General features: G+C 37.6%; 1 protein-coding gene and 1 long non-coding RNA gene across 6 annotated transcripts in view; one reads left to right on the top strand and one right to left on the bottom strand.

Moving 5' to 3' along the window:
• Positions 1 to 20,301, bottom strand: part of enox2 (ecto-NOX disulfide-thiol exchanger 2) — a 185,107-nt gene that overhangs the window by 127,373 nt on the left and 37,433 nt on the right. For 4 of the 5 annotated variants that reach the window (XM_041989987.1, XM_041989990.1, XM_041989986.1 and 1 more), the window contains one exon: positions 11,051 to 11,142. The exons of the other annotated variant lie outside the window; for it this stretch is intronic. In XM_041989987.1, the coding sequence (XP_041845921.1) occupies positions 11,051 to 11,084 (34 nt within the window). In that variant the 5' untranslated portion in view covers positions 11,085 to 11,142. The remainder of the gene's footprint in view (positions 1 to 11,050; positions 11,143 to 20,301) is intronic. 5 annotated transcript variants of the gene reach the window in all.
• Positions 2,819 to 14,707, top strand: LOC121642917. Its single transcript, XR_006011010.1, has 3 exons — positions 2,819 to 2,829; positions 6,610 to 6,611; positions 14,595 to 14,707. It is a non-coding gene; the product is annotated as an uncharacterized LOC121642917 (long non-coding RNA).

Genomic DNA, 20,301 nt, shown 5'->3' with positions numbered 1-20,301 from the left:
TTCTTTGTCGCTCTGCTGCTATAAAGGCGAGTTCAACTGTCAAGAGATGATAATGTTTTCATGGAGAGCAGGAGCCAAGCCAGCCAGCCCCCTGCGGCAAGTCTCAGTGAGAATTTACTCAACAGCTCTGAGATGAATGATAGATAAACATGATTTAGTCAAGCAGCAAATGCCCAAGTTGGGATTATTCTTAAAAAAATATAATAATAAAAAAATAAAGAGAGCGAGAGAGAGAGAGAGATGCAAATAGCAGCCAGGTGATTAGTCCAAAACTTTTGCCAGCTGTTCTGTTAAGGTGTCATTCTGGAGTTTGCCAGTTGGAGGAGGAGAAGCATAGAGATGATGGTTTCAGTACCAATGCTCAGTATGCAGACTGTGATGAAAGGCATTCTCCGCATCGCTCATGCTTGGGATACAATCTCATCTAAGATAAATACAATAATAACATACATGTCCAAGAGGATCTGATTGTGTATTTTATTTAAAAATGTATTGATTCAGCTTAAGTAGCTACTGATGTAATCTCTTCAAGAGCTTGTAATGACCAGTATTAGGTTTCTATTTGAACTTACCAGTTTTTTTATTTTTATTTTATTATTTATTTATTTTTTATGAGAATTCCTTATAAATGTACTCTTAAGAAAAAGAAAACACCCTAATATTTGTCTGATGTTATTCTCAAGCTGTGGACAATACATTGGTTAAAGATGAATGAGGCTTGAATACTGTCTTGGTTTGATCAACACTCAGTCAAAAGATTAATTACACAAGCAAAACAGCAGAGCAAACACTATTATGCTTCCATAATTAGACCCAAGCTGTGTACAGAGACATGAAAAATATCAATGAGAATATTATCTTGTGTATCAGTGCAACGGTCAGCTGAGTCCTTTTATCCCTGATCTAATAAACAGAATTGTGGAGAGACACTGGCATTTCATGGCCATTGTGAATAATTCATTCAGTGCCTTGTGATAACAGAATGTCAAGTAGGTTTAGTATTAGTTTAAGGTGATAAAGTCTGTACTCATTCTTGGCATCTTTCTCTCATTATTCCAATATTTTCCCAGTGCATTAGGTACATGAAAATGCAATCATGCATAGATTAGTTGTAGCTTTAGTTTGTGAGGCACATCTGGCAACAAAAAAAACACAAATCCTACATTTATGAGGATTTTTATGGTCAGGTTCTGTCGTAAATGCTTCTACTGATTCAGATACTGACTAATATTTAGTCTGCCCTGAGTCATGGGAAAGTGTTCAACTAAACAACGCCTCTCAGTATTATCTAAAACAATTCAGCAGCCTACAGCGTCCAAAGTTTTTGCCTGTAGATGTACATGTTCACACATGTTCACACTTTAAATGACTAAACGCATTAAAAGATGACAGAACAACTAAATAGAACTTGATGTTAACATAGTGATGTTTTAAAATGTTGGGTAAATATTGATTTTACAAAAAATACAAGGCACTGTCCTTTAAAAGTTACTAAAATGTCTTTATTTCTAAGGTATGACTATGCCATAGAATAATACATTTTAGTTACTTTTAAAGGAGAGTGCCTTTGAGGTTTTTGTGATATTCAAGCTGTGTCCCAATTCAGGGTCTGCACCTTTTGGAGTGTGCAGACTACATAGGATAGTGTCTACGTAGTCTGCACACTCTGAAGTCCGCCCAGCGTTCGTGAAATGGGACAGCCTACCTAGCCAACAACAAGTTCTCATATCAGCAACGTAGGACGTTGAATCATTTAAACCTCTGAATTTTCTAAGTTTGCATATCATAGGGCACTTTAGTGAATGTTAACACCAACCGAGTAATAATGTTGGAGAAAAAAAAAATAAATAAATAAATATATATATATATATATATATATATATGTGTGTGTGTGTATATGAATATATGACGTTCTGTTGTTTTCTAGCCAGTAGACACATCATTAACCCCTTAAAAGTCCACAAATATCAAATATTATATAATTTTAATGCCACAGTTTAATAAACATGTGTTTTTTATTGTACTTCATTTTGTATGTTTCTACTAAAGTGTAGTTAAAAAAAACAAACAAAAAGAACAAAAAAAACAACAACAACAACAACAAAAAAGTACTCTTCTGAGCTTGGTTGCTCACTCACCACTGTCTTGTGCGCAATGAATTCTGGGAGAAAAAAGGCCACGAATGATGCATCATCAGCAGCCTTCGTTTGAGGCCAAACGAAGTGCGGATTTGTAGGATGGATTTGGAGGGCGGCTCCTTCGAATTGAGACAGTGCTTAGCGCACCATGATGACATATGTAGCTGAGGAATCCGCACTTCGAAGTGTGCAGACCGTGAAACAGGACACAGTTCCAGTCTTCTCTACCCTTTCCAAAAGAGCACCTTGGACAAGGGCTGGTGAATCCAGGAAGCGCTCCTTCACAAACAAATTTTTTGAAGTTGTGTAAATCTTTTCTTAAACAGAACATTTGTGAAAGAAAATGCGCACTAACATGAAAACACGGTGGTGCTAATTCTTATTTGGTTTTAACTACCACTAAAGAGGGAACAATTCATCACAGTAAGCCCCCTATTGTGTTACCCATAGCTTGTGTTTCTGTCTTCTGCTCTTTTAGACTGCAGCTTACTGTGTGTACATACTGTGTCTGGTGTATGATTTAATTTGTTTAACAAGTTTCTTTCCACTGCTGTTTGTAGCATTTCCAGTTTATGGACAAAATAATCTTTTCACCTCTGCCCTGTATTAAAAACATGACGCAATACTTTTAATTTTGGATTTTTTTTTTTTTTTTTTGCAAAAAGAGGAAATATATATATAAGGGAAGGCAGTGGCTCAGGTGGTAGAGTGGGTCGTCCAATGACTGGAAGGTTGGCTGTTTGATATCCACTCCCCAAGTCATCTGTCGTTGTGTCCTTGGGCAAGACACTTCACCCTCCGTGCCTCCTGTGTTGGCATCGCTGGTGAATGAATGTGGATGAATGTTTGGTGATGATCGGAGAGGCCGTAGGCGCAGATTGGCTGCCATGTTTCCGTCAGCCTGCCTCTGGGTAGCTGTGGCTACACGTGTAGCTTACCATCACCAGGTATGATTGAGGAGCGAATGAATAATAGATCCACAATGTAAAGCGCTTTTGGTGCCTTGAAAAGCGCTGTATAAATCTAATCCATTATTATTATTATTATAAAAGATAAAGATTTAAACTCACCTACTGTTTTAACTGTTGTTTTAAAGCTCAAAAGTAAACACTAGACCAACACTTCTCATTAAAACAAAAATCTAAGTATAGAAGGTGTTTCAGGGCTGTTTTATTGGGGCACACATCCTTTTCTTAGATAAGAAAAAAGGATGCCTCCATGACAACAATATCTTGATGACACATCTACTTTAATTACCATGTTAAGTTAAACCTGCATTACCCTTATGCTTCATATAATTTGTCCGCCTTGTATTTGTTTAACATTGTTTTCCCACCATGAACACCAAACATAGGGCAGTTCCCTCATATCACCAATCAATAATCTGGTCACAACTCAATCCAGAAACTGAAGTGCATGGATGTTCTGCATGTAATTCGGCGGGAATGACAATATTATCCTCTTGTGCAACAGCTTGATTCCAGGCCTATTTTAGATTAAACATAAAACAATCGTAAGTAAGACTCCCTTCTGAGGGTTATGGGTGCATCTCCAGAACAAAACATTTAGGGAGACAATTAGTCCTTCAGATCATATATGTGCATTCTACAGTATTGAACAGTTTGTAGGTCATTTTCCTTTTGACACTGTTTCAGCTTGACTGCCATCCCATTATTAATATTATCGCCAGCAACCTTTAGTGTTGATCTGCTCACACAAATGGTCTGGAACCATTTCTGTTTGGCATGTCATACAACTCAGGGTAGGTAGACATGGCAAGTACAATTTTCTCTTCCATTTATCTGGTTTCCGGGGTGACAATTTTGGTCCATATTACTTATCTGAAAAAAGCAACAGTGATGACACCAGCAGCTTTTTGAAAAGTTCAGAGATTTTTTTTGACCTGTTGCACTCAGAGTGGCTGAAAGAAATGTGAAGCCCTCTGAAAAAAAGACACTGGGTGAAAACAACATATGGTCTCTGATTATTGGGAAAGGTTGGGGAAAAAAGCACTGGTATATTATGTGGACTCAAGCCCTTTTGGTGTCAAAAGAAAGGACTGTTTATTCTAATGTAAACATACACACACCAAAAAAATCACATATAGAAGCTAAAACTGTGGTTTAATGGGTTGTCAATAAGTTGTAGGTAGAAACTAACTGTTCTGTCAAATGGTTTTCCCCTCAGCCCCACCAACAGCTCTGTTTCCACAGCAATCACAAAATAATTTTATAGGGTAAATAAAAGCATTTACAAAAGGTCAAAATACCATTCCCTTTCGCCCCAAAGCTCAAAATTGCTCTCCATTTCCAGTCCACAGTGAAGTCAGTGTAACACTATTTCACAATCAGATTGTTGGACTGCGTTAAAGTATTACAGTATGTTACAACACTCTTATGATCAGGAAATATTGTCTGTGATTCTCTCAATAGTTTTGACTGATTTTGAGAGATAAGCAAAGCTTCTTCTGAAAACAGCATTTTTGTCATCAGTATGCACCATTATTTCCTGTAAATGAAAACTGCATATTTACAATCAGCCGCCGCTAAAGGATGATTAGGATATACATACAATGATCCCACCAAGACTAGGCTAAAATAAATAAATAAATAAAAATAACAATAAGAAACTGCACAATGCAATATTATGCTAACTGACAGCTCTCCCCTGCAGGTACAATTTAACAAGACTGAACTGCAGGCAGCAGAAAAACAGCTGTAGAGGAGCATCTTCTCTCCTGACTTGATTTGTTATTATGTGCAGGCTTATTGTCTTAAGGGTTTTTGCCAACCTTTATATTTATCCAAACCTTTAATATAACACTTGACAGAAGCTCCGTAAGGCTAATCAAGGCAAAACTGTCACTCGGTGACAGGTAACCCAACAGTGCAAAATGTCTGATGCAGGACATGTTGCAGTCTGAATATCTGGAAAGATTTCAGACATTTCAAACAATAATATAGGCACCTGTGATCTTCAAACATTTGGACACCAGCCTTGCATTTGAGAAATACTGAAATTGGTAAGCTCATGCTTTGAATGCTGAAGTAGGTCAGAAAAAAAAACAATAATGCACACAACAGATTGTGCAGAAAGTTGGACAGATTATAGACTTCAGCATCAGCAAACGCAAACATAGAACCATCAGCCAAAAGTTTTCAATTTATCATCTGCATCTAAGGGACATTAAAAAATGCAAAAAAAAAAATGCAAAAAAAAAAGAAAAAAGAAAAACACCTCACGGCTGGCTTTCTTCTTCTTCTTCTCCTTTTTGCCATCCACATTTTCACAAGAAACTACCCGTCATAAATAAACTGAATGTTTTCCAGGCAAAATTCAATTACCCCAGTCAGCCAGTAGTAATGAGTAACAGCCAGTGCATGCTCTCATTCAATTTTGGTGTCCATAGGGAATGATGTTTGTCTGATGTCTTGATTTTTTTTTTTCCCCCCTCACAATAATGTTCTTTCTGTGGCCTGCTTAGTGGAACAAAACATTCAAATCAAATTCTAATTTGAGTCTGTGCCTCAGCACATAAAAGCAGTCATCTTTAGGCCATCTTTAGTCAAGTAAAATGATGGATAAAATACTGTCCAATTACTTATGCAAGGGCACTTAGCTACATGTTTCATAAGTCCTGAGTCCAATCGTCCTGCATGTCAGTTTCATATTATACACCAGACAGGGATAACATGACTATTCCAGTTTAATTAAGTCATATTACTGGATTATTTTATTTTGTTTTATTGTTTTACATCTCAGGACATTTTTTTCCTTACCCGGTCTTAAAATTAGCATTAGCAGCAGCTTGCTGCTGCTTATCCTCCTAACTCTTGTGGGAGCGGAAAAGAGTGTGCTTAATTTTTCAGAAACGGCTTCAGCATTTTGGCTTAGTTTTTCTGAAATTAATAACAAAACTGTGGAATATGTGATGTGCTCTTTATCTGAGATTATCTGTACTTCATTTTAAGACCTGATAAGCAGCAGATGATGTAAAACCTTAGTCTGCAAGCGAGTTTAGTTTGATTTTCACTACTTTATTTGTTTAGTGACCTGGGAAATATCATATAATTAATAATTCAATTTCAATTACTGCATAGTAAATGAAAGCTGAGCCTCATGGATAGCTACAGCAGGAAAATGTTAACATAGGCTTTGAGATGCACAGTCTTTGTTATCTTTAGCTAACACTCCTTTTATTTAAGATTTCCCTTTCCACTAAACATTTATGACTTTTTCTTCCCATGAGATGTTGACACCATTAGTCTGCCTTTATTGATTTATTTGCCAAATCCCACAGTCGTGCTTTTCCTTGTTAAGAGTGCAGCATTCTGTATCAATTCGCCCTTTCCAGTCAAACAACAGGGTTCATGTACAGAGGCAGCTCCATGAGGCCATCAGAGAGGCAAGGCAAATGATATTTAAAAAGGCTCTGCTCAGCAGAAAGCCAGCAAGTTTAAAGTGACTGTAGTGGTATTTGCTGTCATTCCATTTAGAGATCAATGAATGGTGTGGTTTATAGCCCATGCGTGAGTGAAAAATGTCATACACTTCACTGCTTCGTGCAAAGTAACACAGTCAATACAGAAATGTGTCCTGCAGGTGGAAAACATCTCTGTCCTGCTAGTTTATCTATGACCTTTATCTTCTTCATTTCTTCCCTTTCTAATTACCAACCTCTTCCTCTCCTTCCCCCTCCTCACCTCATATCCATGCAGCCTGACTGATGGTTAGCAGATGATCATCTGGACAGGAAAGGTTGAGGTGACTCCCCAGCTTAAGTCACACCTCATTAAGCGAGATTCACAGTGTCCCAGTTCACATATTGGTGTATTCCTGCTTGGATGAATTTAATGAGTTGTAGAAGAGTAACAAGGCACCAGAAAAAAGTAACTTGAGCAAACTTGTTTTGAAATGTCGAGTACTGTTTGTCGCTAGGCCTGTCACGATACACAAATTTAGCTGTACGATAAATTTTCTCAGAAATTATCGCGATAAACGATAATATTGCGCAGAGCGCTAATGTGTCATTTTGAGACCATTCTCAACTAATATAGTGACATATGCCGTAATAATGCAAGTACACATTTTCAAAGGTCAATAAACTAAATAAATAAAAGCGCCTTTTTCACTGTTGCATCTTCAAATAAACTCCAGACAAGTAGACAAGCATGCCGGTTTTAATGACGAACCAAACTTCAGCACTTTACATCGAACAAAAACCCGTGTTCTTCTTCTGCTCTTCAAAATCTACTGCTTGTGAAACAAAGTCATTCTGCCCTCTGTTGGCCTTATAAGTAACTACAACCCAGCAGTTAGCTGGGATACCACATTCACATACGCCGGGACACCGGCCCAAAAGTTATGCGGCCCACTGGGAATCCTCCCAAACCTCTCGATTAGCCGGCATTGCTCTTAATGTGTATTTTGTCATATACGGTAGTATATAGGCTGATTCTATTTGCGTAATGTGCCTGCGGATTACAGGGGTTATTACGGTAGACCAGGAAGTGGGGGCTTTGTACTGACGTCGTAAGCTAGAATGTGTGTGTTCTGCTTACATGTGGGAAGCAGCGAAACAATAAAAGAGGAGATGCTTGCATCTATTATTTACATATTTCAGCATGAGAATCGGAGGTTTAGCGCGAGAGCGTGAGAAGCCACTTAAATACGCAAGTCTCACGGCCATTGCGTGTTGGCAGCCGTGCAAAACAAATGCGGCTTACCGGCTCGTGCTGCAACATGCTGCAGTCAAGTGTGACACTAGAGAGATCACTCCGCAACAAACCAGAGCGTTTAGTCGAAATACTCCATAGTGAAACCTATTGTCATACACAGTCTATGGTAAAGGGGGGACGAAAAAAAATTATCGCGGCCGGCAAACTTATCGTGCTCTTATTTTCTTATCGTTCAATTAATTGACTTATTGCTTATCGCGACAGGCCTATTTGTCGCAGTTTTCATGGTAATATGAGAGAAGGGAGCTTGTGTAGGTGCAGTGGTGACAGCAGTTTCTGTTCTGAAAACAAGATTAGGCTAAGTCTGAAAGGAGGCCAGGACATCCTGAAAAGAATTTCTCCCAAGCATGAATATTGATGGAAATGGGTCTCACACTGAGTGCAAAACAACTGTTAACCCCTCTGCACTGCTCAAATTGTGTCAGCAGTGCTTGCTGCCCTACCATCACTCACAGTCAGAGATTCACTCAACCTGAATATAATCAGGAGGTGAGGTGATCACAAATTGTGTTTGCTTGTTATACTACTGTAACATGCTCTATGTAAATGCTGAAAGCCTCCTCACAAAAGCCAAATTAGTTCATGGGAGTAAATGGGCACTATCAAGCTTTTCAGCAGAGCCAGCTTGTTGTGGTTCCTGATTTCAAATGTACCATCAAACTAACACATGAACAACACTTCCCATTTCCCTTAAGTCAATATAAACACAGAGGGCTTTGAAATCTTGTAAACAAGACCTCTGGCTCTCACCAAGAGGTCAGCAACGACAAAACCAATCTCAATAATAAATGCATATTATTGTAGGATGAGGGAACTTTGGAGAGTTAAAGATGGATGTTTGATTCAGTCACTTTCTTATTTGCAAGCTGTGCATATATATATTTTATTAAGTATTAGCATGAAAATGCTAATAACTTCTAGTGAACATTTTAGCTATTTTGAACACTAACTAAAAAGTCAGCAAGGTCAAAGGAAGTGTCAAAGTAGCAACTTCAGTTGATGTCCGATGTCTAATATGATGCCTGCTCTCCACATCTCACAGGCAGAAGCCATTATTCAACTTTGATGGACTGTGATAAGTTATTGATGCAACGTATAGAGATATATTTAATTTTAAACAATGCAAACATCTTTGCTGGAAACATCTGGCTCCCTAAATGTTGCTGTAATAGCTGTGTGCATTATGAAACATACCCTGCAGGGTACTTTAATGGTTTGGAAACTAACTTCATCACTCACTGAAACAACAAAAACAAACAAGCTTCAGTGCAAAGATCATAATTACCTCCAAATATTTACTTAGTGGGGTCATTTATCAGCCATTAAAGATTGTTGGACTCATTATTTGGTGCAAATACAAGTGAAATAAAGAGATTAAAACCTCAGACACAGAATTCTGAATAAAAAAAAGTGTCAGCTAAGCTGAATGCATAACATCTTCTAGTTCAGGTCCACATGCATAAGGGTGTCTGTGTGTTTTTTAATTGTTTTGTTAGTTTTTTTCTGCTTCAGTGTAATAATTAAACTAGGGTGCCTTTACTTATGAACAGACAGAAAACTTTAGTATTTCACTAACTGACCTTTATCAACACAGTTCAACTGTAAAATGTTCTGAATCAGAGAAAGAAGAAATCACCAAATGCTTAAACCACCACCAGATGAAAGTCAAATATGCTAAATTTACTACTGTAGAGAACTTTGCAACGTACAAGGGCGAAGAAAGTGAGAGGATATAAGTTAGTCAGGAGAGGAGACATGCTAGAGGGAGAGGGAAAGGCCAAGTATCAGACAGAGCATTCATTATCACCTGACTGACCTGCATATTGCGCTGTGTGAGAGTAATGGGGGAGGACACACTCATCGGCCGAAGCCCAGCATGAAAGGTGCTTTTCATTCCCCTTCTTCTTCCTTTCTCTTAAGCAATCTGTCAGTTTCTTATTTGCTTCAGTTTCCATTTTCACTCAATGTCATGTAGGAGCCCATTGTTTTTTAAAAAATACAATAACTGATAGTGAAACACAGCAATACCATGCCTAATGTAATACATAATGAATAGTACGATTATGTAAAAGCTAATTATCCATTTAATTAAGTCATTATCTCTTTGTGTTTGTTGAGCACCCGTGTTTTAGTTTTGTACTATGGCAGGAAAAAGGTGATTTTCTGAGGCAGAATCACAGTCTATACAGTAATGAGATAATGAGACTCTATGAGTGGCTTTGTGAAGTTGTACACAGACATACTCCGACTTTCATGTCAACATACTGATGCTAAACAAGTACAATTCTTATTTATTTATCCATTATTTGTATCTAAATGACATAAGAGCAATTTATTGAGCTTCAAACAAACATCTGCAATGGTTTACACAAGTCAAAGGCCCCTGTGAATGCTTTGGCTGCTCATGATGGTGAAATGGAGTTTTTTTTTTCTTTTTTTGGTGAGTAAATATTTGCTGAGTGAAAATATTCCTTGCTGTACACTGGAAACAGTGTTCATTTTAATAGACTTACTATTTGGTATAGAAACGATGACTAAGTAGCCAAAAATTACCCAGTGTATGTGTTCTTGCACAGATGCTGTTTAATTGTGTTATCTTTTCGGGTGTGGCTCCTTGGAAGATCCTTCTGAATATGTATTTATACTGTCAATGAAGTATGTGCATATTCAGGCTCTGGTGTAAATTTATCTGGATAAAAAAAAACATTCCTCGACATAGAGGAATTTGAAGTTTCTTAATATATGTTTTTAGGGTTAGAAATAAAATAAGTCTTTTACATGATTCTTGTGAGGGTGCCTGTGTGTCCTCTATAACTGAGGTTCAACGTGATTAATATTTGTAATTAGTGGCTTTAACAGTAATAACTGAAAATGTAGCAGATTTGAACATCTGAACAAAAAGAAACCAAAGTGAACATGGATAAAACAAACAGGACTAAAGGAGAACATCTAAAAGTAAGGGAAGTGTGGCGGCTAAGGCAAGCAAAATGAAAAAAAATAAATTAAGGAAAAATAGGAAGATCGTTGGAGATACAAAATAAAACCTTTGAAGAATTACCAAATGACTGTGAATTATTTTCGTGGTGTAAAAATCCAACTTCTGCTGGACCTATGGAACACAGTGGAGTCAAAATACAAATCACACACTGGCTGGTACACACTCAGGCCTCTTACCTGTGACTCGACTTGATCTGTAGTCTTTGTACATCCTACATATTCAGCATGGCCGTCAGCGATCTTGGCTTTTTTCTGGCCTTGTGGTAAATCTGTTTTGGAAAACAAAACCAAGCTATGATCAGTTGATGTTTTCCCCCCTTCACAAAATGCCACAGCAGCGTCTGCTGCACCTCAACTCTACAACCCAACTTATTCAATCTGTAGTTGTTCAAGGACACCAAATGAGAGAAGCTTTAAGAAGGGGTCAGCATAAAAGGGCTTTGTCTTGAACACTGAGAGAAGACAAACACAGGCTGTAATTCATCCGCTTTCCAAAAGGCACAACCTCCCAGCTTTGTGCTGCAGAAGCTCATCCGAGCCAAAGAGGGCTCTGAGGCACGGGTGGGTCCCATTGACTGCACTATTAACACTCAAACTGGGGGGATCAGCACAGAAATACAAAACGATGCCAGAGGGGTGCACAGAGAATTCTGTAATGCATTTCATTCCACCAAGAGGGACCCTGAGGGAGCAGTGATGACCAGAGTAATTGGCTTTCTCCTGCTATGATAATCTGTATCAGTCATGCCATGCCAACACATTCTCAGGCCACTGTAAAAGGTTACACTGATCCCTAAACCTCAATCCACACTGCTGACAGCAGCATCACATTAATGTCCATTCTTAGAATGTTACCTTTGGTTCACGGATTTGACTTTTTAATGTCAGAGCTTGATTTAGACTTGATTAAATCATGGTGAATACTACTTAATATTCAAACGCTAGGGAATGTGAGACAACACTATTAATATATTGATGACAAAAATATTATTTATTATTAAGAATTATTGTGCAGCCCTGATATGAAGTTAAAAAAAATTCAAAATGTATATTTCAAGGGTGTGTAATATAAAGTAGTTGTTGCAGCCTTGATGGGATTTTAATGCACTGCCTTTGTTATATTTTAGCTATACATGTGATAGAGATAAAAGATTTTACACAACTGAAAACACAGCTACATATTTGCTGACATACATTGTGACAAGCAGAATTACATCTCATGTCAGTCTCATGTCATCTTTGCAAACCACTAAGCATGTACATCTGTACTAATTAAATTAGTCTTCTAAAACATAGATGAAAAGCATCATTTGCTACATGATGCAAAAGCAGGTAACGCATCAAACTGTTGGTATTCAGCGCAGTCTGCAAATACTTCCATCACAAAGCTGCCACACTGAGCAGGAGAAAGTAAACATAATTAGCTTTAATGGCATGGGAGGTAAATAATCAGGATTTATATGTAAAAAACAAAATATGTGTGTCAAACTCATACTTGGAAGTTAAGATTTTTTTTCTTTTTTTCTGTCTTGGTCAACCTAAATTTATAGTTTGACTTTATGTTAGCCACTTTGATCAACTTGGTTGTTTTTAAATGTGCTATATAATAAGCGTGACCCCGACCTTGACAAATGATCACAAATACCAATTTTTCATGTCCTAATGCTAACTCAGTTTTTGTTATCAGAGGATTTTGCTAAATCCTGACCTGATGAACTGAAGCAGACCCACATCATTTGCCAAGTTAAACCCAGGGCATGACTTCTTTTCTGGCATAGTAGTATATGTCAGTGACAGACACTGATGTTCTTACATTCTCTTCCACTATCAACTTTTAAAATTCAATACAAAGGTAAATCCATAACATAACATATATGAAAAATATCAAATTTACTGTTATATATTTGGGACAATTTGGGACTCTCATTGCAGAATTTATATATATAAAAAGTTGATTAAAATGATGAAGTTACAGATCCACATGGCTCCTTTTGATACATGTCTCAAAACAAAACTCAGTTTCAAAAGACTATTTTTTTGTTTCCCCAGTTTCAGTGTGTACAAAACAACTATACAGTTTATGGCTGTTACTGTGTCTGTAGTAAATAAAGACAGCCAAGCAGAAACAATGTGGTAACATAAGATTATCCCAGAAAGCCCAGGATACAGAAAGTTATGTTTATAAATGAATGCATAATTGCTTTCTTTTCTACATGGTTTCAATAAGGAAAACAATGGAGACCACAGGAGAACCAGGAAAAGCTAAACAGAATGAAGTCACTTTATTCATGTTCAGATATGCACTCAGGAAGTATCAGTATCTTAAGACATCACAAGCCTAAAATAATTATTAACAAAACAATAAAAAGACATACACATAGCAGTTTTTGCATCTATAAACCTGAACTTGAATGAAAATAGGATAAAAAAGTGTAAGAAATCTTTATTTTCAATACAGTGTTTGTTTAAACAATCCAAATAGAAACAATGAAAACCACAATGCAACATCAAAGTTGCACACTCCAACTGAGACGACAGAAAATTAAGCCTCCTAGTCACCATCAGAATGGCCTTAGAATAAACTTTGGGAGAATAATGACAGTCGTTTTAATTTGGGGAAATAGGGGAGTGTGAAGAAAATCTGATTTTAAGGTCCTTTGTGGGCATAAAAGAAATGGCATTAATCATTCTTAAGGAACGCGTTTTCTCCCATCATATTTATTACTAGCATTTTTCATTTCCACTCACTTGGTTCCAAATATACTTTTCCATAGTTCAGAAAAAGCTGGAGTTGCTAACTTGGATAAGTATGAATGCGAATGATTTATGAATGAGGCTGCTGGGAAGTATGAGGTTTTACACAGGCCTTAGAAATTAGTCTAATACATCGATTCGGATCCAGCTTGCTTACTAACATGCAAGCATTAAAGTAGACAAAATAGCTGTGAGGACAGGGTTCAACAAAGAACTTTATGTACATACTTCAAACACTTATGTTCTAATGTTTCACAGAAAATAACTCACTTTGTCCTTGACAAGTCATTTTCAGGTAAAATGCAACACGACACATTACACTGGCATTATTTTATTTTAACACAAACTAAGCCAACATTCAAAGGCCTTGTGTGAAAAGGTTTTGTATATCCAACGATACAATAGCTTTAACAGCAATAACTGTTCTCTGTATGGAATGAAGGCAACTAAAGTTCAACTAAAATTTAAAGTGGTCAATTTAGAGAAAAACTTTTGGGGCCAAAGTCCGGGTGATCTTGGTGACTATTTCTCACATCCATCCATACATCCATACATCCATACATACATACATACATACACACACACACACATACACATATATACTGTATATATATATATATATATTATTTATATATATATATATATATATAACTACATACATATATATATACACACACACACACACACATATATATATATATATGTGTGTGTGTGTGTGTGTGTGTGTGTGTGTGTGTGTGTGTGTGTGTGTGTGTAAAATAAATAAATAAGGTCTGTATTTACAGTAAAAATGTTGAATAACTTGAACTTTTAAAATTTATTTAAAATAAGACATACTTCTAAAGATCTCGGGTAAAACCTATTTGCTTTATTGTGGACAGCTGTGAGAGAATCCCGAAAAAGTAACTACACTCAAAAAAACAAGCCCAAACACCCGCAACCCGCGACAGACGATACTTTCAAGCAGAACATTGGAGCAGAGAAAATAGCTGTGAGAAACTGCCTGTTTAGCGGTGAATGTTTTGATACAAGCTTCAGCAATAAACAACACACAGCTCTTTTCGTTCCAGCAGAGTCCCATGTCTGCTTCACCACTGCTACGTAAAGTGAAGGATGCATAGCTTGAAGCGACCTGCTGCTAGTTGCTGGGTAAAGTGAAGGGAGCTAAATCTGCAGCTAGCTGCTGCTAGTTGCTGGATAAAGTGTAGCTTGAAGCTAGCTGCTGCTAGTTGCTGGATAAAGTGTAGCTTGAAGCTAGCTGCTGCTAGTTGCTGGGTAAAGTGAATGGAGCTAAGTCTGATGCTAGCTGCTGCTAGTTGCCGCTGGATTAAGTGAAGGCAGCTAACCCTTCACCCTACCCCTTTCACTCAGAAGTAATGGTGCGTTCCAGCTGTCCTCAGAACTCAGAGTTCAGAGGAATTTTTGCCAGAAGTGACAAAGTGATCTTGTTTTTCTGCGCAGCGAACTCTTGAGCTTCAGAGGACCCAGAGATTCCAGATTCAAAGATGGCTGCAATCAGTACCACTTCTAGTCCATTGTTGTCTCTTTTAAATTTTTTTATAGTTTGTGTCCATTAAGTTTTTTAGTGTAAACAGCAGCGAGTTGTTGTTATTAATAACTACATTGTTACGGCAGGTTTCTTTGTGAAAAATCGCGTCAATATGTGTGGTTCATTAATCATTCTCTCCACACTCACTGACTGGTGTTCTCATGGTGCGCAGTTTTACAGTTGGTTTGTGATTTTATAGTTTTATACGGCATTAGTGGATGCTCACAAATTGGCTATTTTGGAGGTGTCCATTTTGTCAGAGTTAGTGAAACTGGAATGCCAACTTCCTGGTCATCATGTCACATATTCTCATCCACTTGGAATTCCGAGACAACTGGAATGCACCATTTTCACCCCTCTTCCGCCTCTCAACCTCAAGGAACAGGGAAGGTTTAGCAGCTGTTTCTGTCTGAGTTTTTACTAATTGTGGTGGAAACAGATCAAAGCAGCACAGTTACTAAACCCTCAGAAATGTTGCTTCAGAAGCAAAAAGACCAGACAGAAAGACGAGGAAAATAACAGCTTTTGTTGTTGATGAACCTTCCTGTGGGTGCAGTGTTTCGCTTACATAGCATAGCAAGAAGTCCTTAAAGCAAGCCCTGTCTCCCTAACCCACATTTATACCTACCAGCTGAACAATAAAGGAAACTAGACCCCAATGTTAAAAATGTAAACGTGTTAAAGACAATTGTTTATGGAACACACACAATATACCAATTACATCTCATACAAGTTTTACAATTTTCATTTGAAGATAAAGTATTTTTTATTTCATTACTGATGACGTCAAAATAACGTCACAACAAATCAACTAATCGTTTTTGTAGGCCTGACTTGTCAACTTCAAACTTCAAAATGCCCATACTTAGTATTTAAAGTGTAACTACACCCTTTACTTTTTGCGTAACTCCACCCACTGCCGAATTTGAAAAATGATTGAAACCGCAAGGGTTGCGGTGGGAGGTGTGAGGTGATCAGCGAACGGTGAGTGGGTAAGTCGGGATACACAGGCAGGCTCAGCTTACTAGCAAGATGGAAAGCGAACTTTACAAAGCACCTACAACACAGAGCGGTCTTTGAGGTGGAAGACTTTTCCCCTCCTGAATCTCCTCAGCTACACATGAACAAGGTGGTCCTGAACCGTATCAGCCGTTAGTTCTGTTACGCTGGCCCTTCAGCAGCTCTGGAAAGCTGTGGCGACTCACAGCAGGTTGTGGTAGCTGCAGAAAGTGCTGCTGTAAGTTGCCATTGCCAGAATTTGAGCTCCTGTCTGTCGCCAGATGAAGATCAGCAGGTAAAGAATAAAGTCCGGTGTTACTTTTACACCCCTCAAAAGCACAAATCCGTTAATCAGAAACGCTGTGAAAGAAGTCTGAAACTAGCAAATCTACACCATGTAAGCTCACATCCCTTTATATGCGTTGGTGGGTGTGGTTTTCTTTGCCTGCAAAGCTTGGACCCGTTTGTTTGCATCTTGAGGGAGGGGGCTGTGGGGTTTTAAAATTTTATCGTGACATAGATAACCTCTCTATGTTACAAGAAACATAACCTGGTTTTACCCTGTAGAGGGCGTTATGAGCCATTTACCCACAAAATCCTTTTCTTAAAATAAATAAAAAAAATACAAATTTTCTCAACAGTATGTAGTTTTCATCACAATTAAGTAATACTGTGTTGTTTACAGCTAAAATAAACACATTTTTGGGTGCACTACCCCTTTAAGTATTCATTTATTCACAGCAATTTAATCAGACTGTACTCTAAACTTTGAGCAGGCCATTGCAACACCTTAATTATTTTCTTTTTTCCAACCAGCTATTTTGTTCTAGATTTGCTGCTCTGTTGGGATCATTGGCCTGTTGCATGATTCAATTTGAGCCAAGCTTTGTTTTGTTTTTGGACAGATGGCCTCACATTTGACTCTAGATTAGTAAGGTACACAGAAGAGTTCATAGCCAACTCAATGACTGCAAGTGTCCAGGTCCTGTGGCTGCAAAACAAGCCAAATTCATCAACTCTACCATTGTGCTGACAGTTGGCATAAGGGCGTTTGCACTGATATGCTTATTTTTAGTGTTTTTATTTATTTTTTTTCCAAACAGACCATTTCATGGTGCAGTGCATTATGACCACTCTACTTCAGTCTCATCTGTCTGAAGAGCATAATTTTAGATTTTTTTTTCAGATGAAACTATGCAAATGTACAATGTGCTGCTCTAAAGGAGGAATTCCCTACATTGCAATCCTTTCCCTTGCAAGTGTTTCAAGTTTTCTTTACTGTACTGTCAGGAACTTTAACATTCTGCTCACTGAGATCTGTATAGTCTGAAATATAGCTCTGAATTAATAGCTCTCAACAGCAGGAAGGATTTGCTCAGTTTCTCACACAGTGATGAGAATTTTGGTTTAGTTTTTACTAAATGATAAACATTGCCATATAGCAACACATAACAGTGTGTAGTGCTGTTTGTGTAAGGTTGCAATTAACTAATTCATGCCATGATAAGAAGCAGATTTTTTTATGTCCTGATATGTACCTTAGAATTAGAAGAGGGTGTAGTTGGTTTTTTCTATGACTATATGTCCATTTGTAAAAGAAAAGAAATAGCTGTTGAAAAAATAAGCTGGATCTAGTTAAGTACATATTGGGGATTCTTTGATATTAATTTCTTAACATTTAAAAAAGATCTAATTTGCACTGGATGTAAGAATAAAAGATAACTTCTGCCCATACTTACCATCCACTTCATTAGGTGCATTTGTTCAATTGCATTTGCATGGCAGCAACTCAATACATTTGGACATGTAGACAAGACAACGTGCTAAATTTCAAAATCACCATCAGAATGAGGAATAAATGGGATTTAAATGACTCTGAAAGTTCTATGGTTGTTGGTGCCAGACAGGCTTGTCTGAGTATTTCAGAAACTGCTTTTCCACTGGGATTTTGATACGAAATCATCTCTAGGGTTTACAGAGAATTTTGTCTGGCCGAATCCAACCCAATAGGAACCTAATAGTTTTAGGATGTGGTGAAATTGGAGATTCTCATCACAGATGCGCTGCTGACAAATCTTTAGAAACTGTGACGCTATCATGTTATTATGAACCATAATCTCTTAAGAATGCTTTTAAAACATTTCTAAAGGAAAAGGGGGGTCATAGTAAATCAACCAGACAGAAGAGAAACTTCGTCAAAATGGATTTAGATTTAATGTTTTTTGTCCATCTGAATTATTATTCAGAGTGCATTCTACTTGTTTAGCCTTTTAAAGTATGAATTCATTATCATATGTACTTTTACTCACAGTTGAGACCATTCATCTTCTTGACGAATGAAAAAGGCCAGACACCTCAGCTCAGTGGGTATTTGAGTGAGAAGAGGATGATCAGAGTCAACTGGCCTCTATAGTGATGGAAAATGAAGATACCCTATAATAGCATTGATGGGTTCATTCATCTTTTGTCTCTACATCAAGGAAACAGCAGCCTGAGACGAAACAAACCAAATTGTTCTGTGCAACAATTCACAGCCTTTGATTAATAAGACACAAAGACTGATCTGTACTTCCCAAGTAGCTCCTCTCTACCTTTTATTTCCTGCCCCTCAGCCTGCATGCTTATCTCTGTGATTAGGTACCTCATCTTCCACACGAGTAGCAAAAAGATGATACAGATGGCTGTACTTTAAATAAAAATGATAGAAAAAGGTTCAGAACACAGAGAACAGAAGCTTAGAAATTTGTTTAATTTCTTTTCAGCTACAGAATTTAGGTTGTGTAGGATAGTACTGACACAGCATACAACAAAGATGTCCGACCTGGAAAACATAAATCATTCAAATATTTCTATTTTTCCTCAAATTTTTCATGTTTAAGAATAAATATTCCCAGTGTGATATTTGAAATGTAAGACAACTGAAAACAATGTGTACATGGTAACCAGACAGCCCATCGTTTACAACCAACTGTACCTCAAACTTAACAAGCTGGGGCTTTCTTTTGTTCATGAAGCTACAAGATTACTTCACCTTGGGTTTGCTGCGTTCCTCAAGAAGGTCTGAGGTTCAAGGTAGATTAGCCAAATTATGTTTACTGAAGTGTGTTGCTCCACCCAGACAAAGCTCGCCACAGTCACAGCACTGGCCCACTGGTCTGTAAAACCAGGAAATCCGCTTTTACTGTATTAACTCAAAATCTGTCCACAATACAGATTTTTGTGGGGTTTTAGTTGATTTTATTTGTGTCTTGGAGCATAACTGCAGCAAAAACAATCAGAGATTGTTAACAAGACTGTGGCTGCCTCTGTTGTCTTCAGTGAATGCAGAGATCCGCCCAGCAGATCAGAGCAGCCTGCTAACAAGAGAGTGACTTTCAGCTGTATTACTAAAAATCTGACCATGTCACACATTTCTGAGGACTTAGAGGTTTATATTGGCATCTTAGAGCATAACTGATTTGAAAGGTTCAGAAATCTCAAAATGAATGTATGCGTTAGAATTTTGTGTTTACACAATATTCTTGCAATGCAACAACAATAAAAACATGTTACGCTATTGTAGATATGAAGCCTGAGATAACTGAAACGCTGAGGGTAAAAGAAAATGCTGGGAATACTCAAACAGAAATGTTCAGTGCTGCAAGCCTCACCCCAAGAGTTCAAGACAATCTAAACAGTTAGATCTCCCTATCGGAGAACTTATTAGGGCTCAATCAAAAATGAAATTGTGATATGCTGTCTCAGAGTGATGCAGAAAAACTAATTAATGCGTTTGTTTCTTCAGGATTAGGCTACTGTATTTCCCCACGACTGGGCTGTCCCAGAAATTCCCTGAAAAGCCTACATAATGCCCTAAAAAATCCAAAATGCTAAAGCAAGATTTCTGATGATAATCTGATGATATATTTCTCCAATTTTAGCTTTTCACACCAGTCCCATGGTAAATTCAGAACAAAATTTACGATTCTTTTCTGTACAAGTAAAGCTCTTAATGACCAAGCTCTACTGTATCTTAAAGATCTCATATCTTCCCAAAAGAGCAATAAATCTGCTCTGAGATTGCAGGCTTTTTGTGGTTTATTTGAAGAAGAATGGAAGGCAGAGCCTCCAAAGTCCTGTGAAACTA

This window comes from Melanotaenia boesemani, chromosome 7, assembly GCF_017639745.1.
Source record: "Melanotaenia boesemani isolate fMelBoe1 chromosome 7, fMelBoe1.pri, whole genome shotgun sequence".
Classification (NCBI taxonomy): domain Eukaryota; kingdom Metazoa; phylum Chordata; class Actinopteri; order Atheriniformes; family Melanotaeniidae; genus Melanotaenia; species Melanotaenia boesemani.
The sequence above is the reverse complement of the archived record's forward strand: the minus strand, read 5'-3'. Positions and strand labels throughout refer to the sequence as shown.